Below are 22,652 nucleotides of genomic sequence, written 5' to 3'. Positions count from 1 at the left end.
GAGAGGCTGCAGTCCTCACACTGCATTTCCTGCCCGTGTGAGTGGTGAGGGCGGTCACTCTCCTGAGTCCCCAGGCTCTGCACTCAAATCCAGAAATATCCAGCCCCACTTCACGAGGCAGTCGTGATGCTTCAGGCAGAAGTGCAGGTGAGCACAATCTCAATCCTGAAGTGCTATACAAATGTTATTTTTAATGTAATTATCAGGGAATATTTAAATGATCTCTCAGAGCCGAGATTGGTGTTGAAAATGTAGTGTACCTAATTCCTGGAAATTATCAAGACCTCTGGGCTTCCATAGCGGCTCAGCTGATAAAGAACCTGCCTGCCAATGGAGGAGATGCAAGAGATGCATGTTTGAAACCTGGGTCGGGAAGATCCCCTGGAGGAGGAAATGGCAACCCACTCCAGGATTCTTGCCTGGAGAATCCCATGGACAGAAGAGCCTGGCGGGCCACAGTCCATGGGGTCGCAAAGAGTCTGACACAACTGAGCATGTGCCCACACACTCACACGCACACACACGCATTGCACATCAAGGATGCTCCTGGGGAAAGCGGGGTAGTCAGCTGTTAGTCAGCCATGTGGCACAAGCACAGAAGAGTTAACACAGCAGCCCTGAGATCACTGTCCTCATAAGGCTGGCCTTTGCTGGTGTCTGGGACTCTGGATTTCAGGAAGAGAAACACAACTCCAGCAACCTCCCAAATCCATGGATTTCCCCCCTTAATTAGAAAGTTATCCAGAAAGTAATATTATGGGATGTGAGGTGTGCAAGGGGCAACCTCCTGATTCCCTGGGGTTGGGGGGATGGGGGTGGGGTTAGTGAGACCTACCCAGAGTGAATCTGGACACTTTTTCCAGATCAGTGATTGTGGAAAGAAATGTGTTCAAGCTAGACTGGCAGGTGCAGTCTTTTTTTCCCACCAGTATTTTATATTGGAAATGTCCATTTGACACAGAAAAGTCAAAAGAATGGTACAGTGAATACCCATCTAACCATCCCCTAGATTTTATAAGAAAAACCCTATTGTGTATGCTTGTCACATATATACTCATCTCTCTACCATCTATCAGTCTGAAATAGTTTCTCAGTCAGTCAGTCAGTTCAGTCGCTCAGTTATGTCTGACTTTTTGCGACCCTATGGACCGCAGCATGACAGACTTCCCTGTCCATCACCAACTCCTGGAGTTTACTCAAACTCATGTCCATTGAGACAGTGATGCCATCCAACCATCTCATCCTCTGTCGTCCCCTTCTCCCACCTTCAATCTTTCCCAGCATCAGGGTCTTTTCTAATGAGTCAGCTCTCCGCATCAGGTGCCCAAAGTATTGGAGTTTCAGTTTCAGCATCAGTCCTTCCAATGAATATTCAGGATTGATTTCCTTTAGGACTGATTTAGAAAATAGTTTCTAAATACATTTTAATTTTTAAAAACCAATCCACATGGAAACATTCAGCTTCTACATACATTGGATGCTCGGCCATCCAGGATTGCCCTGGCTGGCCTTTTTGGTCCTGTCCTTTATCTCTGGAGCAGGTGACCGGGAAACCTGGGCCAGGGCATCAGAGCAGAGTGCATGGCTGTTCCAGGCTACTCTGTGCCCCTGGCCGCAGTCGGCCTTGTGAGCGGCATTGCAGCAGCAGGCACTGGGCTCTGTGAACACACTGATGAGACCCCTTCCAGAGGCTGAAGGAGGTCAGAGCCGCCCCTTCTCGGGCACTGCAGGGACCTGTCCTGGCTCTGCTTGTGGCCACAAACACCTAAGAGAGAGCGACAACCAGGGAAGCCTGCTTCTGAGCCCTGAGGCTTCCCAGTTACCGATGGCCAGCCATTCTCATCCTGGCTCTGGAGAGACAGAGGCCCAGCCCCGCAGCCCCTACTTTTAGACAGATGTCCCAGCAGGTCACACTCGCTCAGCCCCTTCCTTAGACAAGTGCTGGCAGCTCTCGGTGGTCTGGCGGCTCTCACCCCATCTCCTCCCTCCAGCCCTCAGCCAAGGCCAGCGGGGGCTTCACCACCTCCTCTCACCTGGACCACGGCCAAGTCCCCTCACCTGCGTGTCCTTCCCTGGTCTTCTTTGCCCTGTGGCTCAAGGGCAGGAATGCTCCCTTGTGCACAAGCTCCCCACACAGCTCCAAACAGCCCGTGGCTTGGGCCCCTCCCTGCAACCCCAATGACAGAGCTCAAATACCGCTGTTCTCTCCTGTGTCCAAGATTTGCACTCAGTCAGTAGCTCAGTCATGTGTTCAAGTCTTTGCAACCCCAGGGACCGTAGCCCACCGGGCTCCTCCGTTCATGGGATTCTCCAGGCAAGAATACTGGAGTGGGTTGCCATTTCCTCCTCCAGGGGTCTTCCCCAGCCAAGGATAGAACCTGAGTCTCTTCATCTCCTGCACTGGCAGGCAGGTTCTTTACCCACTGAGCCACCTGGCAAGCTTTTGCATTTGCCCCAATTTTTCGACCTGGAAATGCTTTGCACCCATAAGACCCAAGTCCTTGGGGCCTTCTTCATGAAAACAGAATCCAAAAGATGCACCCAGGGTGGGCAAACAGCTGGTGTGTTGGCTACACCTGTGCCAACACCCTGGGGTGCCTTGTGCACGGTCCACACAGCAGGACTTTGCATGTGTGTGCGTGTGTGTTCGTGTATGTGTGTAGCCATCCGCCCGTGTGTCTGCTTCCCAGCCTTGCAGAGGCAGGAGCACCATGCCCAGCGGGTCATCCCACAGATCCATGACTTTGCCAACACACACAGGGGTAAGAAGGAGTCCAGAGCCCGGGAAGTGCAATGGGCCGAGGACACAAACCAAAGGGGAAGATATCTGAGGATGCCAGCTGAGCAGAGCAGGAGGGGCCTGGGGCCACAAGGGAACTGGGCTGAGTGGGTCAGAGCAGAAACAGGGCCAGAGGTTCAGAACGGGAATCCCCACCCTGGGGGCTCTCACTGTTTCCTTCTGAGGATCTGAACTCAAGGCCCGGCTACAACTGGTACCTGAGTGGCCCTGGGCAGCCACTTATCGTGCTGGCGAGGGCCTCCATTTCCTCACCTGTAGAGTGGGCTTGGAGATGCCTGCTTTGCATGACTGGGGGAGTCAAGCAAGATCGAGGGCAGCACTTTGCAAACCCTCCAGTTCTCTGCAGAAGAGCAGGTGTTAATTGTGCAGCATCACTGACCTTCCCTTGCCTGGCACGTATGCAAAGCACCACACTCTCATTCACAAAGCACCGCCCATCCACCTTCTCCTGTGAGCCCCACAGCACCCACCTCTCTTCTTACTGCCCCTCTCCCCCAGGCTGTACTGAAATCTTCAGCCAGCGGGGCAGGGGGGCAGGGCTGAGGGCAGCTAAGCTGGCTTGACTCAGACCAGGAAGTCTCTCCACCCAAGCCTGGGGCTCAGATGTCACACACACACACACACACACACACACACACACACACACATACACACATGCACACACGGGGCCCTCCCCCTCCTTAGCACACTAGGAAGCTGCCCGTTCCCAGGGCAACAGTCAACACAGACAGAAGCTCAGACACGACTGGGCTCCAACGCTCTCTGCAGCCTGGAGGGCCTGGTCCCCATTGGCCACTCTGAGCTCAGGATCCGGGGGGCCATAGAGCAGAACCCCTGCACAGCTCTCCTGGTGTGAATGCGGGAAAGCTCTCTGAGCTCAGGCAGGAGTCTCTCTCTCTCTCTCACACACACACTCTTACACACTTGCACCCATGGGAAGCCGCCCCACTCCTGGGCTCCAGAGAACTACATCAGCTGAGTACCGACTGCCTTCAACAAGGCCTCCAGCCTCAGTCCCGTCCACTGCCCCAGGAGGCCCTGTGGTGGGCAGGGGTCCCACAGGTGGCCCCCAGGCCCCGAAAGCCAAATGGTCAGCCCTGGGGGCTGATGGTGTGCAGCGGGACCAGCTGTGGAGGGAGCTGCTGGAGGCTGAGAGGAGGAGCCAGCAGCGCTGGTGAGTGTCCTGCCCTGTCCCCTCCCCAGGGCCCCCCAGCCTAGCTCAGGGTCTAGGAAGCTTCTGGAGAAAGGGAGACCTGGGGGTGAGAGGGAGTAAGCCAGGTTAAGGGCACTGATAGAAAAGTGCTTGGGCCAAGGAGCGAGAGCCTGGACCGGGGGAGGTGAGGGAGCCCAGCATGGGCCCACAGAGTAGGGCCAGGTAGGCAGGAGGTGAGACCCCACCGTGTCCATCCTGGAAGCCTGGCATCCCTTTGCAATAATCCTTCCAGCTGGAGCTCAAAGGATGAACTGTGAGGGTGGGAGCTGGGGAGGTCAGGAAGCCGTGGCAGCAGCCTGGGGAGGGGCGCCGGCCCTCTGACCTGGCAAAGGGCGTCCCTTCAGGCATCATTCAGTCCAGAAGTCCCAGAAGAGCCGCCGCCGTGCCAGGCCACCACAGGGGACAAGACGGGCCCAGGCCCGTCTCCACGGAGTCCTCACTCTCAGGACAAGGCAGCCAAAAAGCAACAGAGACACAGGCAAGAGCAACGTGCAGCTGGTGTCAGGAGAGAACCAATGGAGCAGAATGGCGTCTTGCTTTTCTAGGGGCTCACGGAGGCCTGGCTGGGGAGGTGGCACTCAGGCTGGGACCCGAGTATGAGAAGGGCCATGGAAGAGTTTGGTGTATTAAAAAAAGCAACAACATAAAGACCATGAGTGTGGCTGGGGTGGTCAGGAAGGGGACAAGAGCCTCAGGGTGGGGAGTAGGAGGAGGCAGCCGGGCAGTAACCCAAGTCCCAATAACTTTTTTTTCGAATGTCATGGGACACCCTGGAGGGTCTTAAGCAAGAGGCTGACTGGAGCTAGTTTACAGTCTAAGTAACCAGTGTGGCTGCTGTGTCTGGAACACATCGAAGTGGTGGGGGAGGGGCAGTGGGGACAGAGCCAAGTGACATTTAAGAAACTGGCGATAGCCAGGCGAGTCCATGGTGGCCCGAGCTGGGGACCGGTGGGAGAATTCAAGTGAGATTTTGGCGGTAGAATTAGAAATGCTGACGGATGGATTGGAGTCAGAGAGATGGAGTGTGTGTGTGTTGGGGTACAGGGGACATTTACAAAGACGGGGTGCCCCTGGTGCCATGACTCTAGGTCGTGGTGTTTGTTGTCTATGTGGATTGGGGCAGAGAAACCTTTTTTTCTTTTAAGTCTTGGAGAATTATTTGACTTTTTAAAAATAGATTAAAAATGAAACTGCCAGCACAGATAACGCCGTTCTTCTCAGTATCACTTCCCCACACCACCACCCACCTTCCTCTGCCGGATGCCCTGGAAGGTTACCAAGCTTTGTGGAAATGAAAGCTGGCTTTTCTTCACAAAAGCCCAGCAGACCAACCCCCACCCCCACCTGTCCCCTGCCACACCCGACCCCAGCCCGGCAGAGGCATGGGATGAGATGGCTTCCGGTTTCCTGATCCACCTGCCACACCCTCTGCAATCAGACTTTCCTCTCTATTGAAATGTTGATCCTTGGAGTTTGTTCCACTTAATGATTGTAGTTCCTCCATGATGTAATACACGCATTTGTGGCAGCAACTTATTCCCTTGAAATGGAGTGAAAGTGTTAGTCATGTAGCCATGTCCGACTCTGAGACCCCATGGACTGTAGACCGTCAGGCTCCTCCATCCATGGGATTCTCCAGGCAAGAATCCTGGAGGGGGTTGCCATTTCCTCCTCCAGGGGATCTTCCTGACCCAGGGATTGAACCCGGGCCTCCTGTGTTGCAGGCAGATTCTTTACCATCTGAGTGACCCTGTTAAAATGATGGTGAAAACATTGGAGGATCACACTGTCATCATGTTTTCCTTTCCAGGGCTCAGAACTGGAGTTTCCTGAAAGACTATGACCCCATGGTAAGACAAACCGTGCTCCCATCTGAAATGCTTGCACTTGGAGTGTTTATTCATGCACCTCATGTTTACTGAGGACCTGCTGGGTGCTAGATGCTGGAATGTACAGAGATGAATAAAATGCAACCTTGTTTCCAGAAACCCTGGATTTGATGGGAAAGAAAATACTTCTTAGAGCATTTAGAAATGGATTTTCCCCAGTGTTCCTTGACTGCAGTGAGATGAACTCACTGGAACTGGTCAGTACCAGCTGCTGACATGTTTCTCTCGGTCCGACGGTGTCAGCAAGATAGAGTGAGGTGAGGTTGGCTCCACAGAGAGGATGAGTCTGAGTGAACACATTTGTAAACAAATTCCCTGCATCTAATATCACCAGTTCGAATCCATCCTCCACGTGGCTACCAGAGTGACTTTTCTAAACTGCAAAACTCTCTCTCTCTCCCTGGTTTAAAATCCTTCCATAAATCTGCATTTTCCAAGATGGTTTTGGTTTGCAACACTTCCCATGATCCAGCCCTGCCTCCTCCCCTTCCTTGCTCACTCCACACTCTCTTTTATGCCCTTTCCACTTCATTAGACTAATGGCCTCCTATTCATCCTTCAAGGCCCCACCCAAGAGGCCCCTTCCTGGCAAGCATGGCCAGATCACCATATTCTTTACTCTCCAGCACATCTCACCCATTCCTTGGGTACATTGTGCAATGAGCAATCTTACCTGGCCATGGGCTCCCTCAGAGAAAGGACAAAGATGGCTTCATTGCTGAACACACACCCCCAGCTATTCTTTACCCCCCAGCACCCAATAACTATTTCGTGCTCAGTTCATGTTAGAGCAATGAGCAAATGAAGAATGATCTGGCTGATAAAAGCATGGTCAGAGAACCAAACTGGAAACTGAACAGTGTAACCAGCCAACCAAGGTGGTGGCCACACTGACACAGCGGCCCCTGTGGGTTTTAAGGATGGTTTGACAACTGTAAGACCAGACTTGTGGGGCTGCTTTTGGTCCTTAGATGGAAGATTTAGCTCACAGGATCTGAATTCCAACCTGGAGCCCCTGATTCGGGCTCCCAGGCTACAGAGTCTCTCCCTGCCCAGGGCTGTGTATCAGCAACCTGACCCCTGAGACCTGTGCCCTGCCCAGAAACCCCACACCGTGGGGCCACCTCCGCACAGACTTTCCCAGGTGAGAGCTGGGATCCTGTTTCTTAGAAACTGGTCCTGTCACTTTGATTTGACACAGAGCAGCACAAAGTTAACCATAAACAAGGACAGGGAAGGCTTATCAGATTAGTCATAATCCAGACGTTTACTCAACGCATCCATCAGTTTACAGAAGGCACCAGGTAGCATGTTCAGGGCAGCACCCCTCCTAAGACCCCCCAAACTGGAAACAAGCCCAAATGTCCCCGTGGCAGAATAGATAAGTGACCTGTGGAGTATTCACACAACCACACCGCGGAATACCGTGTAACATGGAGAACGAAGGAGCCGCAGCCACACACGGGAACACGGGGGACTCTCACATCACGTAGTGAGAGAAAGGGGCCGGAGGGCAGAGACAGGATCCCTTTACAGTAAACTTCAGAACCAGGTAAGCCAGCTCCTGGTGTTTAGAGGTCCAGACCAGGTCCGCTGGGAGGTGGAGACAGTGACTGAGGGTTAAATGTAGGCCTCTGAGGCGGATGGGATTCTGTTTCCTGGTTGGGGGGCAGGGGGAGTTGGGGGGCTGGGTTGAGCTGGGACTTGGGTACTTGTGTGTGTGTTGCCCAGGGAAAGGGGCTTAATTTTCATTCCGTAACTGCTTCCAAGCTGATAAGGGGCATCGTCCCTAAATTGGTGAAGCAACATAATTCTCCTAAAGAAAAGGGGGGAATGAGAAGGTAACAGGCAGGAGGGCTAGGGGTCTCCAAATGGAGGAAACAGGCTGCAAAGTCAAACATTTTTTCTCTCTCTCTTAAGCGGCAGGAAGCGTCAGATTTTTGGCTTCCCTGGTAGCTCAGTTGGTAAAGAATCCACCGGCAATGCAGGAGACCCCGGTTCGATTCCTTGGTCAGGAAGATCCGCTAGGGAAGGGATAGGCTACCCACTCTGGTATTCTTGGGTTTCCCTTGTGGCTCAGGTGGTAAAGAATCCGCTTGCAATGCAGGAGACCTGGGTTCGATCCCTGGGTTGGGAAGATCCCCTGGAGAAGGGAAAGGCTTACCCGCTCCAGTATTCTAGCCTGGAGAAGTCCATGGACTGTATAGTCCATGGGGTTGCAAAGAGACACGACTGAGTGACTTTAAATGTAAATGTAATGTGTGTGTTAGACTTAAAGTAAAAATTGACCAAAGAAAGAAAACAAACCCCATGGTGCTCCCACCACGAATGGGGCAGCATCTTCAGCCGGGACGATGGAGAAAGAGTTAAATGTGGTCCCTCCCTCAGCTATTGCAGGTCAAGCAATCCAGTGAAGGGGTGTGGGAAGGGAAGCCACTGGGTAGGCAGCCCTGGGGGTGAGAAGGATAAAGAGGGTGTCTGGGCTGGAGAGTTGAGTTTGGATCCAGAGCAGGGTCTGGGGTCAGGCCCCCAGAGGATGCTTCCTGCAGAGGTCACCTGCCCCTCCCCCTTCTCCTCCCTGCTCAGGCCTCTCCAGTTGTCTTTCCCCCAGCAGATGACCCTCATGTCTCCCGGTCCTCAGGGCAACAAGAAGGAGCCCGTAAAGCTGCCAGACCACGTGCCTCGCTTCTCTGACACTGCCTCCACTTCCACGAACCGGGCCATAGGCAGCCGGGTGGACACGCCTCTGGGGAAAACCCTCATTGGCCTTGACTTCTTCTTCGTGGAAGGAGCCCGGAAGAAGAAGCTGGAAGAGGAGCTGCAGCCCATCTAAGAGGAGGGCCGGGTGGACACTGCTGGGGAGCCATCACCAGAGCCTCAGACAGCATCCCACACAAGCTGGGGGTCAGTATCTCTGAGCCCCACACGAGGTCAAGAGGGCTCCTGGCTCATCGTCACACCTGAGAAGGACAGGATTCAAGGGCTTGCCCAAGGCCATGTAACCGGCGATGGTGGGGCTTCGCTAGGGGTCACGGCCCACGAGAGGGGGCCGTGCACATGGTCAGGAGCGCTGACCGCACCTGCAGCCTTGGGCAGGTCACTGGAGCCTCCATTTCCCCACCTGTGACGTGGTGTTTCCATCGCTGATGTAACAGGTGACTGAGGGTCTGAAAACCACACATGCATGTTATCTTGCAATCCTGAAGACAGAAATCCAAAGCAGCTCTTGCTGGACTAACTAAACTGAAGGCGTTGGTAGGGCCACATTCCTTTCTGGAGGCTGGAGGAATCTGATGCCTGACCTCTTCCAGCTTCCGGAAGCTGTTCAAACTCCTTGGCCCTTGGCTCCTTCACCCTCAAGGGCAGAAATGTTGTTGTTGTTTTTCAGTTGCTTGTCATGTCCAACTGTTTATGACCCCATGGATTGCGGCACACCAGACTTCCCTGTCCTTCACCACCTTCCGGAGTTTGCTCAAAGTCATGTCCTTTGGGTCAGTGATGCCATCCAACCATCTCATTTATCCTCTGTCACCCCCTTCTCTTCCTGCCCTCAATCTTTCCCAGCATCAGCGTCTTTTCCACTGAGTTGGCTCTTCGCGCCAACGTGGCCCAAGTTTTGGAGCTTCAGCTTCAGCATCGGTTCTTCCAGTGAATATCCAGGGTTGAGTTCCTTTAGGATTGACTGGTTTTATCTCCTTGCAGACCAAGGGACTCTCAAGAGTCTTCCCCTGGAGAAGGGCAGCAATGGTATCTTCAAATCTCTCTCTCTCTCTCTACCTCCTCCCCTATCTTTTAAGGACCCTGTGACCACACTGACCCACCCCAAACATCTGGGATAATCTCTCCAGCTCACAGTCCTTAATTTAATCACACCTGCAAAGTCCCTTTTGCATGCAGGGTGCCAGGGCGTAGGACATGGACGTCTTTGGGGGGCCAGTTTTCTGCTACCACATATAGGGATAAAATTGTCGATTTTGTCAGGTTGTTGGGAGGGTTCAATGAGTTACCTTGTGTGATTGTTTACAGCAGTGCCTGCAACACAGCGGGAGGGTGTATTTGCCGCGGATGCCCCTCTCTGGGGAGGGCGAGCACCGTCCTAACACCGTCACCCGGGGAAGACGTGGGTCCTCAGACAGAAGCTGCCGTGAGGGTCGGCTCTCCAGTCGGCGTCTCCATCTCTTTCGTTACCCATGTCATGGGCAGGGCGGCCAGGGTGAAGCTGGAGTGAGGGGAGCCTGCCTACAGCGGATCCCAGTTGAAACAGTGCTGGCCACCCCAGGGAGCCCGTGACCAGGATCCATCCTCTGTGCTGCGGGGCAGACAGGGAGGCACCTGGCCTGGGCTCGGGCCAGAAAAGGGAGCAGGATTGCCTGGGGTCTAGGCGATGCTCACGTGGGCAGGGCTGGCCCAGGGTCTGGAAGGAAGGGCCACTCCCTGAGTGCTGATCTCCTTTGCCTCCCAAGAGCAGTGTCAGTGGCCCGTGTCCACTTTATGAAGGACGGTCTGGGCCACTCATGTCCAGGCAAAAATTGCAGTTAGGACTTCTTTCCTCTTTTTGGTTAAAAAACAATAGTTTTAGGGACTTCCCTGGTGGCCCAGTGGTTAAGACGCTAAGCTTCCATCGCCTGGGACATGAGTTTGATCCCTGTTTGGGGAACTAAGATCCCACATGCCACACAATGCGGCCAAAAATATAAAATAATAAAGGTATATTTTAAGCAAACAAGCCAGTGTGCTAGTCCTGCTCTTCCTCTCGGTCATGTAGCTCGGGCTGGATTTTCCCTCGCGGTGCAGATGCAGCCTTGAGACAAAGCCGTGGCCCAGGGGCCAGGAGCAAAACAGCCGGTGGTCTTGTCTCCACAGCTGAGGAGTGGAGAGGCCTTGGAGGAGGTGAGAGGGGGTGCACAGGTGGGAGGAGCTTGTGAGGGACGTGTGTGTGTGTGTGTGTGTGTGTGTGTATGGAGCAGAAGCAAACAAACAGAAACAGCCATCATCCACATTTCCAGTGGGAAGCATTTAAATTTATTCCTTCGTTTCTTCCTCTTGTGTGTGTGCTAAGTCACTTCAGTCCTGTCTGACTCTCTGCAACCCTATGGACTGTAGCCCACCAGGCTGCTCTGGCCATGGGATTCTCTAGGCAAGAATACTGGAGTGGGTTGCCATGCCCTCCTCCAGAGGATCTTCCCGACCCAGGGATGGAACCCAGGTCTTCTGCACTGCAGGAGCCACCAGGGCAGACTTTGCTTCTCATAACAACCCCCAAAAGTTAGCAGGCAGGGAGGTTATATTCACGAGAGGCTAAAATCCCGAAACTCTGGAAACAAAGCCCAGGTCTCTGGGCTTTCTGCTGTGTCTTTTGCAGGAGCCCAGGCACCACCTCCTGAAGAGAGAAGGAAAATGGACCAGGGGAGAGAATGGCCACTTTTTCTGACACTTTCGTGGGCTTTTTTCAGTTTCACAGCTAACCTTAAATGTCACTGTCATTTATGTGTTTGGAGTCCTTTATTCCTCTCAGCAAACTTCAGTATCATTATGCCCTAAGGTGGATAAAACTGAGGCACAGAAAGGTTAAGTCACTTGCCCAACAGCACACAGCTGCCTACTTCCAGAGACTGACTATCGGCCTGAGACTACACTCATTCACTGCACAGTACTGACCTCCGTAATCCTCCAAAACTTGAGTCCCCAGTATTTAGCAAGATGCTGGCAGGGATTGGGGGCAGGACGAGAAGGGGATGACAGAGGATGAGATGGCTGGATGGCATCACTGACTCGATGGACGTGAGTCTGAGTGAACTCCGGGAGTTGGTGATGGACAGGAAGGCCTGGCATGCTGCGATTCATGGGGTCGCAAAGAGTTGGACACGACTGAGCGACTGAACTGAACTGAACTGAACTGAGACCTTTTCTGGAGAAGGCAATGGCACCCCACTCCAGTACTCTTGCCTGGAAAATCCCATGGATGGAGGAGCCTGGTGGGCTGCAGTCCATGGGGTCGCTAAGAGTCGGACATGACTGAGCGACTTCACTTTCACTTTTCATTTTTATGCATTGGAGAAGGAAATGGCAAACCACTCCAGTGTTCTTGCCTGGAGAATCCCAGGGACGGGGGAGCCTGGTGGACTGCCGTCTATGGGGTCGCACAGAGTCAGACATGACTGAAGTGACTTAGCAGCAGCAGACCTCTTCTGCTCAAGGACAGTCTTTGGGTCCTTGGAAAAGGGGGACTGTTTCCCAACCTGCAGGATCCTCCATCACCACCAAGAATAGGTCTTCGGTGTTATCAGGGGTTACTCAGGACACCCACTTCACTGCCAACCCTTGACCACTGCAGAGTGTAATGGAACAAACCAGGCCTGATTCTGTAATGAGACAAGGTCACCCACAACAGGACACAGCCCTCTGCACTTGGACTTGGAGGCTGCAGCCATCTTTTTCAGAATCTGAGAGGAAACTGGGTTCCCTGTCCAATGTGAGATCAAGTGCCTGGACAAAAGTTAGAGGTCAGTACAGTTAGGTCAAGGTCACATCAAGGTAGCATCACAGGACAGCCAAGTGTACCCAACCCGGACTGGGCTGGTCAAAGACAGCTGTTGGCGGCTCCTTAAAGACTCGATTTACATTTTTTCTATAAGCAAGCTCCATTTTACGTTTATGCCCAGAAAACAAAAACAAAAAAGCTATTTCCATTAGAGAGAGTATGTCAAAGAGGCATTCTGGGAACTCCCAGGAAATGAGAGTAATCAAGGTTAAATAGGATGTAAGTGGTTGAGCCCCTGCAGACTGGAGGGACCCTAGGGGAGCGTCTCTGTCTGCCCTGGGCAGGGGGCGGGGGCTCAGGCTCACCCGGCCTCACCACTTCCCTGGAGTACAGTCACGGACAGAAGTGAGGTGTATTGGGCACAGAGTCTGTGCCTGGCCCGTTACCCAAACCATCTCCTTTGTAAGTATTATTGCCATCTTCTCCCAATTTGGAAATTAAGCCAGGGACTTTATCACCCTGGCCCAGTCCTACATCATGCAGCATCCTCCTCTGCAGGGCTCAGTTGGGGTGAGGAGGTGGGGGGACAGATTCCTAGGACGTCCCTAGCTCAGGGCTCCTCTGAGCTCTGAGCCTTCTGTGAGCCCTGAATCTCCCAGCTTCCAGGGGACCTTTACGGAGTTGGTACAGCAATGCAGGGGGACACACTAGCCCGTTTCTTGCTCACAGGTCCACATGAAGCTGACATCATGGGACCCATGGGGGAGGAGGCTCACCCAGGGAGCACTCCCACCTGCCTCATATAACCTGAGGGGAACTGGAGAAACACCAGGCTCCCTTCAAGACATCAAGGTCATAAAAGACAAAGGAAGTCTGAGGACATGACCCAGATCAAGGTGACCAGCTCCCGAGTCAAACAAAAGCAGCTCTAAAGGACACCTTGAGACTAAGTATTAGATAATGGACTAAATATCAGATAATATGGACTAAAGATTAGATATCAGCTTAAACTTGCACAAGGTGATAATTATACCTGGATATGTAGATGAACATCCTTGTTCTTACAAGATATATGTTATTTAGGGGTAAAGCATCATGGGTTCAATTCAGTCGCTCAGTTGTGACCGACTGTTTGTGACTCCATGGACTACAACACACCAGGCCTCCCTGTCTATCACCAACTCCTGGAGTTTACTCAAACTCATGTCCATTGAGTTGGTGATGCCATCCAACCATCTCATCCTCTATCGTCCCCCTCTCCCACCTTCACTCTTTCCCAGCATCAGGGTCTTTTCAAATGAGTCAGCTCTTCACATCAGGTGGCCAAAGTACTGAAGTTTCAGCTTCAGCATCAGTCCTTCCAATGAATATTCAGGGTTGATTTCCTTTAGGATGGACTGGTTGGATCTCCTTGCAGTCCAAGGGACTCTAAAGGGTCTTCCCCAACACCACAGTTCAAAGCATCAATTCTTCGGCACTCAGCTTCCTTTATAGTCCAACTCTCACATCCATACATGACTACTGGAAAAACCATAGCTTTGACTAGACGGACCTTTGTTGACAAAGTTATGAAGCTTCATGTCTGTAACTAACTTGTAAATGGTTTAACAACAACAACAAAAATGTGGGTGGTCTGTAGGCGAGTGATGGATAAAGCAAAGGTGGATAAAAATGGTAACAACTGATAAACTTAAGAGCATATGGGTGTGCACTGAACTATTCTTGCAAGCTTTCTACAGGCTTGGGGACCTTCTAAATGCACGTATGAGAGGAATGGCCCCTGAGCTGATGGTTCGCCTACTGATGAGACGGACTGAGAATGGAGTCACTCAGTGCTTGATGCCAATGTTCCCTGGAAGGTATTTCCAGCCAGCTGCTGTCAGGGAGCTGCCTGGCTCTGCTCAGCTGTGTCCCAGGGAGTGGGGTCAGGTTCACGTAACAGGCTGTGAACTGTGCGGACAGGGAAGAGCAGACTTCTTTCAGATGGGGACACTATTATGGGCTGCAGAGATATCCCAGTGGGTGTGCATGGAAGAACACCCCCACACCCTCCTGAGGACACAGAGAAGCCCCAAAGATCAGCCATCATGCCCGTAAGATGTCCCAGCTGGGACGTGTGTGGCCTTCGGGACCCACACCTGACTCCACCCAGGGCCGCCCTCCTCCACAGCTCCAGGAGCAAAGCCAGTGTCCACAAATCCCCAAAACATTTTGCTAGTTTGCACATTACCATATTTTGAGCACCAACTGTGTTTCTCTCAATAACCTTAGGAGGCAGGTATGGTTGTTACTGTTGATGTTGTTTCAGTCGCTAAGTTGTGTCCAATTCTTTCACAACCCCATGGACTAACTCACCAGGCTCCTCGGTCTATGAGATTCTCCAGGCAAGAATACTGGAGTGGGTTGCCATTTCCTTTTCCAAGGGATCTTCCCGACCCAGGGATTGAACCCTTGTGTCCTGCGTCTCCTGCATTGGCAGGTAGGTTCTTTACTACTGAGCTACTGGGAAGCCCTTGGGTATGGTGATCCCCATTTTAAAAAGAAGAAATTGAGACCAAGGAAAATCAAGGGCTGGCCCAAGATCATACAGCCTGTAAAGGCCAGGCTGGGAGGACAGTGGAGGCTGACAAAACAACCAAGTCCTGTCTCACACATCCCAGGTTTCAGAGATGTCCCTGGGGCAGCCAGCACTCACAGAACAGCAGGGATGGGCCAGGCCCCAGGTTGGAGCAGCTCTCCTACGGCTGGTCCTGGGGCAAAATGACAAACAGAGTCTAAGATAGAGGGAGGGAAAAGAAGGAGCCAGGGCCATGTGCCAGGGCAGGAACTCCCAGCCAAGACCACCCCAAAATGGGAACAGCCTCCTTGCTTCAAGGGATAAGCGGAACGACTTAATGAAAGTCAAGCACCTGGGCACACAGCAGGCACTCAACAGATTCCAGACACATCTATCGCTGTCACTGCTGCTGTTGATCATCAGCCTTTGATGCTTGCAGGAAAGCTCTTCACTTCAAAATAAACAAATGGGACCTAATCAAACTTTATAAGCTTGTGAACAGTGAAGGAAATCATAACAAAACAAAAAGACAACCTACTGATTGGGAGAAAATGTTTGCAAATGATGCGACTGACAAGGCTTAATTTCCAAAACATGCAAATAGCTCATACAACTCAGCATCAAAAAAAACCAAACCACTCAATCCAAATACATGGGCCAAAGGCCTAAATAGACATTTCTTCAAAGAAGACACACAGGTGGTCAAAAAAGGACATGAAAAGGTGCTCAACATTGCTAATTTCAGTACTGGAGAAATGCAAATTAAAACTACAGTCATTTCACACCGATCAGAATGACCATCATCAAAAACTTCACAAATAATAAATGCTAGAGAAGGTGTGGAGAAAATGGAACCCTTTTACATTGCTGGTGGGAATGTAAATTTGTACAGCCGCTATGGAGAACATTATGGACTTTCCTTAAAAAACTAAAATATATCCTACTTCTGGGCATACATCTGGAAAAGATGAAAACTCTAATTTGAAAAGATACATGTACATGTTCAAGGCAGCACTATTTACAACAGCAAAGACAGGGAAGCAACCTAAATGTCCATTGACAGATGGGTGGATAAAGGAGATGTGAGAGATATATACATGGGATATTACTCAGCCATAAGGAAGAATGAAATGACGCCAAGTGCAGAAACATGGATGGACCTGGAGACGATCATACTAGATGAATGAGGTCAGACAGGCAAAGACAAATGTTTTATGATATTACTAACGTGTGGAATCTTAAAAAGAGTATAAATGAACTTATTTACAAAACAAAAACAGATTCACAGACATAGGGGGAAAAACTATGGTTCCCAGAGGGGAAGGATGGGAGGGAGAGATATATTAAGAGTATGGGATTAAGAAAAAGACAGTATCACATGTGAAATAGATAAACAGTAAAGAATTACTGTATAACACAGGGAACTATACTCAGTAATTTATAATTTTTACTGGAAAAGAATAAAAATATATTTGTATATGAATCACTTTGGTATACCCCTGAAATTAATCAGATCAGATCAGATCAGTCACTCAGCCGTGTCCAACTCTTTGCGACCCCATGAATCGCAGCACACCAGGCCTCCCTGTCCATCCTCAACTCCCGGAGTTCACCCAAACTCATGTCCATCGAGTCGGTGATGCCATCCAACCATCTCATCCTCTGTCGTCCCCTTCTCCTCCTGCCCCCAATCCCTCCCAGCATCAGAGTCTTTTCCAATAAGTCAACTCTTCACAGAAGGTGGCCAAAGTATTGCAGTTTCAGCTTTAGCATCAGACCTTCCAACGAACACCTAGGACTGATCTCCTTTAGAATGGACTGGTTGGATCTCCTTGCAGTCCAGGGGACTCTCAAGAGTCTTCTCCAACACCACAGTTCAAAAGCATCAATTCTTCGGTGCTCAGCTTTCTTCACAGTCCAACTCTCACATCCATACATAACCACTGGAAAAACCATAGCCTTGACTAGACGGACCTTTGTTGGCAAAGTAATGTCTCTGCCTTTGAATATGCTATCTAGATTGGTCATAACTTTCCTTCCAAGGAGTAAGCGTCTTTTAATTTCATGGCTGCAATCACCATCTGCAGTGATTTTGGAGCCCCCAAAAATAAAGCCTGACACTGTTTCCACTGTTTCCCCATCGAGTGAAGAGGAACTAAAAAGCCTCTTGATGAAAGTGAAAGAGGAGAGTGAAAAAGTTGGCTTAAAGCTCAACATTCAGAAAACTAAGATCATGGCATCTGGTCCCTGAAACTAATACAATATTGTAAGTCAACGATATTTCAATAAGATTTTTAAATTAATTTATTTATTTTAATTGGAGGCTAATTACTTTACAATATTGTGGTGGGTTTTTGCCATACATTGACATGAATCAGCCATGGGTATACATGTGTCCCACCTTCCTGAACCCACCTCCCACCTCTCCCCATCCCATCCCTCTGGGTAGTCCCAGTGCACCGGCTGTCAGTGCCGTTTCATGCCTTGAACTTGGACTGTCGATCTATTTCACATATGATAATATACATGTTTCAATGCTAGTCTCTCAAATCATCCCACCCTCGCCTTTTCCCACAGAGTCCAAAAGTCTGTTCTTTATATCTGTGTCTGTTTTGCTGTCTCACATATAGGGTCATTGTTACCATCTGTCTAAATTCCGTATATATGTGTTAATATACTGTATTGGTGCTTTTCTTTCTGACTTCACTCTGTATAATAGGCTCCAGTTTCATCCACCTCATTAGAACTCATTCAAATGTGTTCTTTTTAATAGCTGAGTAACATTCCATTGTGTATTATGTACCACAGCTTTCTCATCCATTCGTCTGCCGATGGGCATCTAGGTTGCTTCCATGTCCTGGCTATTATAAACAGTGCTACGATGAACATTGGGGTACACGTGTCTCTTTCAATTCTGGTTTCCTCAGTGTGCATGCCCAGCAGTGGGATTGCTGGGTTGTATGGCAGTTCTATTTCCAGTTTTTTAGGGAATCTCCACACTGTCCTCCATTCAATATGATTTTTTTAAAGGAATTTCTTTGCTTCCCTATTTTACTCTTCCCACATGACATAACTGTCCACTGACTAACAGTCTAACCAGGGTGGAGGCCAGGGCTATCCCTGTGGCACGTGCCAAAGCAGGAACTGCTTGCACCAAAAGCATGGGATCTGAGCATGAGCTGGGTTTATTGAAACCATGGGGGACACTCAGTCAACTGTCTAGATTCTCTTTGCAAGTGAAACCTGAAAGTATACCTCTACATAACTGAGACTCCATCCCGGATCCAGGGTGAGCAGGCGTGCCCCTCCCCGCCGCCTCTCTCTCCTCCTGAGCCGGCTTCTCCTCCCTGCCCCATGACCGGGCACCTTTATGCCCTCTTTCCTCTGCTGCCCTCAGCTGCTAACGAGACAGCCCAAAACTGAAGAACTGCAGGTCCGTGGCTAAGTACAGCCAGTTCCCGGCATTCAGAGCAGCAGAGGATTTCAGAAGAACAGAGAGAGGTTATGGAGAGCAGGGAGCACTCTTGGCCCTGAGATGATTAACGACAGCATCGTGAGGTGACGGCGGGCTACTCCTCACTGTCTATGCCACTCTGCCCGTGCTTGGTCCCCAGAGCCAGCCCGTCACTCTCTCTTGCCCACGCCCCATGTCCCGGGCCCTCTCCAGCTGCCCCTGTCTGCTTTCCGGCCACCTCCTCAGCCCTGGGAGCCCTGCAGTCTGGTCGGAGCACCAGAGCCCCAAGAGCTCACAGGAAGGAGACGAGAAGCCAGGACCGACCCGGCCAGGACTTCAGATGAAAGTCCCCCTGAGACATCGGGACCTCAGCCCTCAATCTCCAGCTTTGATACCTAAACACAACAGACAACAAACAGCTTCCACTAGATTTGCCCTCCGTGATTCCCACCACTCCCCAGCACCCACTAGGGAATAACAAACAGAAACTGTCTTTTGTCCAAGGCCCTTGAGGTCCTGGTGGCACTGCCCAGTGGTCACTGTGTCGCAGGCTAAGACCCTGACCATGAGAGCCAGGCAGGAAGGGGCCTGGATGTGACACCCTGGCCGTCAGGCTTCTCAAGGGCAGTGGGAGGGCAGAAGGCAGAGCCCAGGACCCTTCTGGAAGCTCAGAGATGCAGTGGTGGGTCCTTCAGGGTCAGCTGGGCTGGCTGCTGTGGGGGTCAGTCCCCGGCGCCCTGACTGGGCAGCCCTCCTGGTCACAGGACAGCAGTGGAGGTGGCCGCAGCCACTCCCCTCCCAGGGCCGTGACATTCTGGAAGCTGTTCCTGAGGGCCTCCTCATACCTGCTCACCCTCCCATTGACTCCACACTCTGCTTAGCATCTCGAAATACTAATTAGCTCACTAAGGAGGCAGAGCGCCGAAGAACTGATGCTTTTGAACTGTGGTGTTGGAGAAGACTCTTGAGAGTCCCTTGGACTGCAAGGAGATCTGACCAGTCCATCCTAAAGGAAATCAGTCCTGAATATTCATTGGAAGGACTGATGCTGAAGCTGAAGCTCCAATCCTTTGGCCACCTGATGCAAAGAGCTGACTCATTTGAAAAGACCCTGATGCTGGGAAAGATTGAAGGTGGGAGAAGGGGATGACAGAGGATGAGATAGTTGGATGGTATCATCGACTCAATGGAGATGAGTTTGAGTAAACTCTGGGAGTTGGTGATGGACAGAGAGTCCTGGCATGCTGCAGTCCATGGGGTCGCGAAGAGTCGGACATGACTGAGCAACTGAACTGAAGGAGGCAGATTCTGTCCCCTGGAGGGGGAAATGGCTCTCCACTCTGTATTCTTGCCTGGAGAATCCCATGGACAGAGGAGCCTGGTGGGCTCCAGTCCACGGGGTCTCAAAGAGTCAGACACAACTGGACGACTAACACTGCTACCACTACTACAGATTCTGTGGTCTGTAGTCGAGCCCTCATTGACACGCTCTTCTTGGCAGAGAACTTCTGGACCCTCCAAAGTTCCAGAAGTTACAAAATTCCAAAGTTCTGTCATCTCCCAGGACCTTGTCTTGGTGGCTCACGGGACTCATTTGAATTTGCTACCAGATCCCCTGGAGAAGGGATAGACTACCCACTCCAGTATTCTTGGGCTTTCCTGTGGCTCAGCTGGTAAAGAATCTGCCTACAGTGCAGGAGACCTGGGTTCGATCCCTAGGTTGGGAAGATCCCCTGGAGAAGGGAACAGCTATCCACTCCAGTGTTCTGGCCTGGAGAATTCCACGGACTGTATAGTCCACAGGGTCACAAAGAGTCAAACATGACTTTCTCTTCAGCCTGCCATCTTCTTGGTCAGCTGGCTCCCGAATAAAGTCCCTTCCTCATCCCAACACTTGATCTCGGATTGATTGGCCTATCCCATGGTGAGCAGAGTAAGCTTGGACTTGGTAACATATACATGTAACATATACATATCAATAAAATGTATGTGGGTATATGCAGAGCGTGTGTGAACATCTACATGTTTCTATCATGGACTGAACTGTGTTCTCTCAAAACTCACGTGTCAAAGCCCCAACCCACACTGTCATAAAATTTGGAGATAAGACCTTTAAAGAGGTAATCTAGGTTAAGTGAGGTCTTAAGGGTGGAGCCCGAAGCAATAGGACTGGTGTCCTTATAAGAAGAGACACCAGGCATGTGCATACAGAGGAAAGAGAAGGCAGTTGTCTACAAGCCAAGGAGAGAGGCATCCTCAGAAACCAATCCTGCTGGTACCTTGGACTTCCAGCCTCTAGAAGTGTGAAAAAATCATTTCTTGTTGTTTAACCCCCTACTGTGTGGTAGTTTGTTAATGCTGCTCAAGCAGACAAATACAACACACACACACACACACACACACACACACACACTCCTGAGAGGGCAGTTCAGTTCAGTTCAGTCGCTCAGTCGTGTCCGACTCTTTGCAACCCCATGAATCGCAGCACACCAGGCCTCCCTGTCCATCACCAACTCGCGGAGTTCACTCAGACTCATGTCCATTGAGTCAGTGATGCCATCCAGCCATCTCATCCTCTGTTGTCCCCTTCTCCTCCTGCCCCCAATCCCTCCCAGCATCAGAGTCTTTTCCAATGAGTCAATTCTTCACATGAGGTGGCCAAAGTATTGGAGTTTCAGCTTCAACATCATTCCTTCCAAAGAAATCCCAGGGCTGATCTCCTTCAGAATGGACTGGTTGGATCTCCTTGCAGTCCAGGGGACTCTCAAGAGTCTTCTCCAACACCACAGTTCAAAGGCATCAATTCTTTGGCACTCAGCCTTCTTCACAGTGCAACTCTCACATCCATACATGACCACAGGAAAAACCATAGCCTTGACTAGATGGACCTTTGTTGGCAAAGTAATGTCTCTGCTTTTGAGTATGCTATCTAGGTTGGTCATAACTTTCCTTCCAAGGAGTAAGCGTCTTTTAATTTTATGGCTGCAGTCACCATCTGCAGTGATTTTGGAGCCCCCCAAAAAATAAAGTCTGACACTGTTTCCACTGTTTCCCCATCTATTTCCCATGAAGTGATGGGACCAGATACCATGATCTTTGTTTATTGAATGTTGAGCTTTAAGCCAACTTTTTCACTCTCCACTTTCACTTTCATCAAGAGGCTTTTGAGTTCCTCTTCACTTTCTGCCATAAGGGTGGTGTCATCTGCATATCTGAGGTTATTGATATTTCTCCCAGCAATCTTGATTCCAGCTTGTGTTTCTTCCAGTCCAGCGTTTCTCATGATGTACTCTGCATAGAAGTTAAATAAGCAGGGTGACAATATACAGCCTTGACGTACTCCTTTTCCTATTTGGAACCAGTCTGTTGTTCCATGTCCAGTTCTAACTGTTGCTTCCTGACCTGCATACAGATTTCTCAAGAGGTAGGTCAGGTGGTCTGGTATTCCCATCTCTTGAAGAATTTTCCACAGTTTATTGTGATCCACACAAAGGCTTTGGCATAGTCAATAAAGCAGAAATAGAAGTTTTTCTGGAACTCTCTTTCTTTTTCCATGATCCAGCAGATGTTGGCAATTTGATCTCTGGTTCCTCTGCCTTTTCTAAAACCAGCTTGAACATCAGGAAGTTCACGGTTCACATATTGCTGAAGCCTGGCTTGGAGAATTTTGAACATTACTTTACTAGAGTGTGAGATGAGTGCAATTGTGCAGTAGTGTGAGCATTCTTTGGCATTGCCTTTCTTTGGGATTGGAATGAAAACTGACCTTTTCCAGTCCTGTGGCCACTGCTGAGTTTTCCAAATTTCCTGGCATATTGAGTGTAGCACTTTCACAGTATCATCTTTCAGGATTTGAAATAGCTCAACTGGAATTCCATCACCTCCACTAGCTTTGTTCGTAGTGATGCTTTCTAAGACCCACTTGACTTCACATTCCAGGATGTCTGGCTCTAGGTCAGTGATCACACCATCGTCATTATCTGGGTCATGAAGATCTATTTTGTACAGTTCTTCTGTGTATTCTTGCCACCTCTTCTTAATATCTTCTGCTTCTGTTAGGTCCATACCATTTCTGTCCTTTATGGAGCCCATCTTTGCATGAAATGTTCCCTTGGTATCTCTAATTTTCTTGACGAGATCTCTAGTCTTTCCCATTCTGTTGTTTTCCTCTATGTCTTTGCATTGATCGCTGAAGAAGGCTTTCTTATCTCTTCTTGCTATTCTTTGGAACTCTGCATTCAGATGTTTGTATCTTTCC

The 22,652-nt window shown here is 50.4% G+C and overlaps 1 protein-coding gene across 1 annotated transcript; it reads left to right on the top strand.

The window, feature by feature from the left end:
* The first annotated feature begins 3,262 nt into the window (after positions 1–3,262).
* C12H2orf50 (chromosome 12 C2orf50 homolog) lies at positions 3,263–9,263 on the top strand. Its single transcript, XM_006073757.4, has 3 exons — positions 3,263–3,974; positions 5,824–5,863; positions 8,544–9,263. Exons 1-3 carry the CDS (start codon positions 3,733–3,735, stop codon positions 8,733–8,735), a joined length of 474 nt encoding a protein of 157 aa, XP_006073819.3. The 5' UTR covers positions 3,263–3,732; the 3' UTR covers positions 8,736–9,263.
* Positions 9,264–22,652: the final 13,389 nt, after the last annotated feature.

This window comes from Bubalus bubalis, chromosome 12 (assembly GCF_019923935.1).
Source record: "Bubalus bubalis isolate 160015118507 breed Murrah chromosome 12, NDDB_SH_1, whole genome shotgun sequence".
NCBI classification, from domain to species: domain Eukaryota; kingdom Metazoa; phylum Chordata; class Mammalia; order Artiodactyla; family Bovidae; genus Bubalus; species Bubalus bubalis.
The sequence above is the reverse complement of the archived record's forward strand: the minus strand, read 5'-3'. Positions and strand labels throughout refer to the sequence as shown.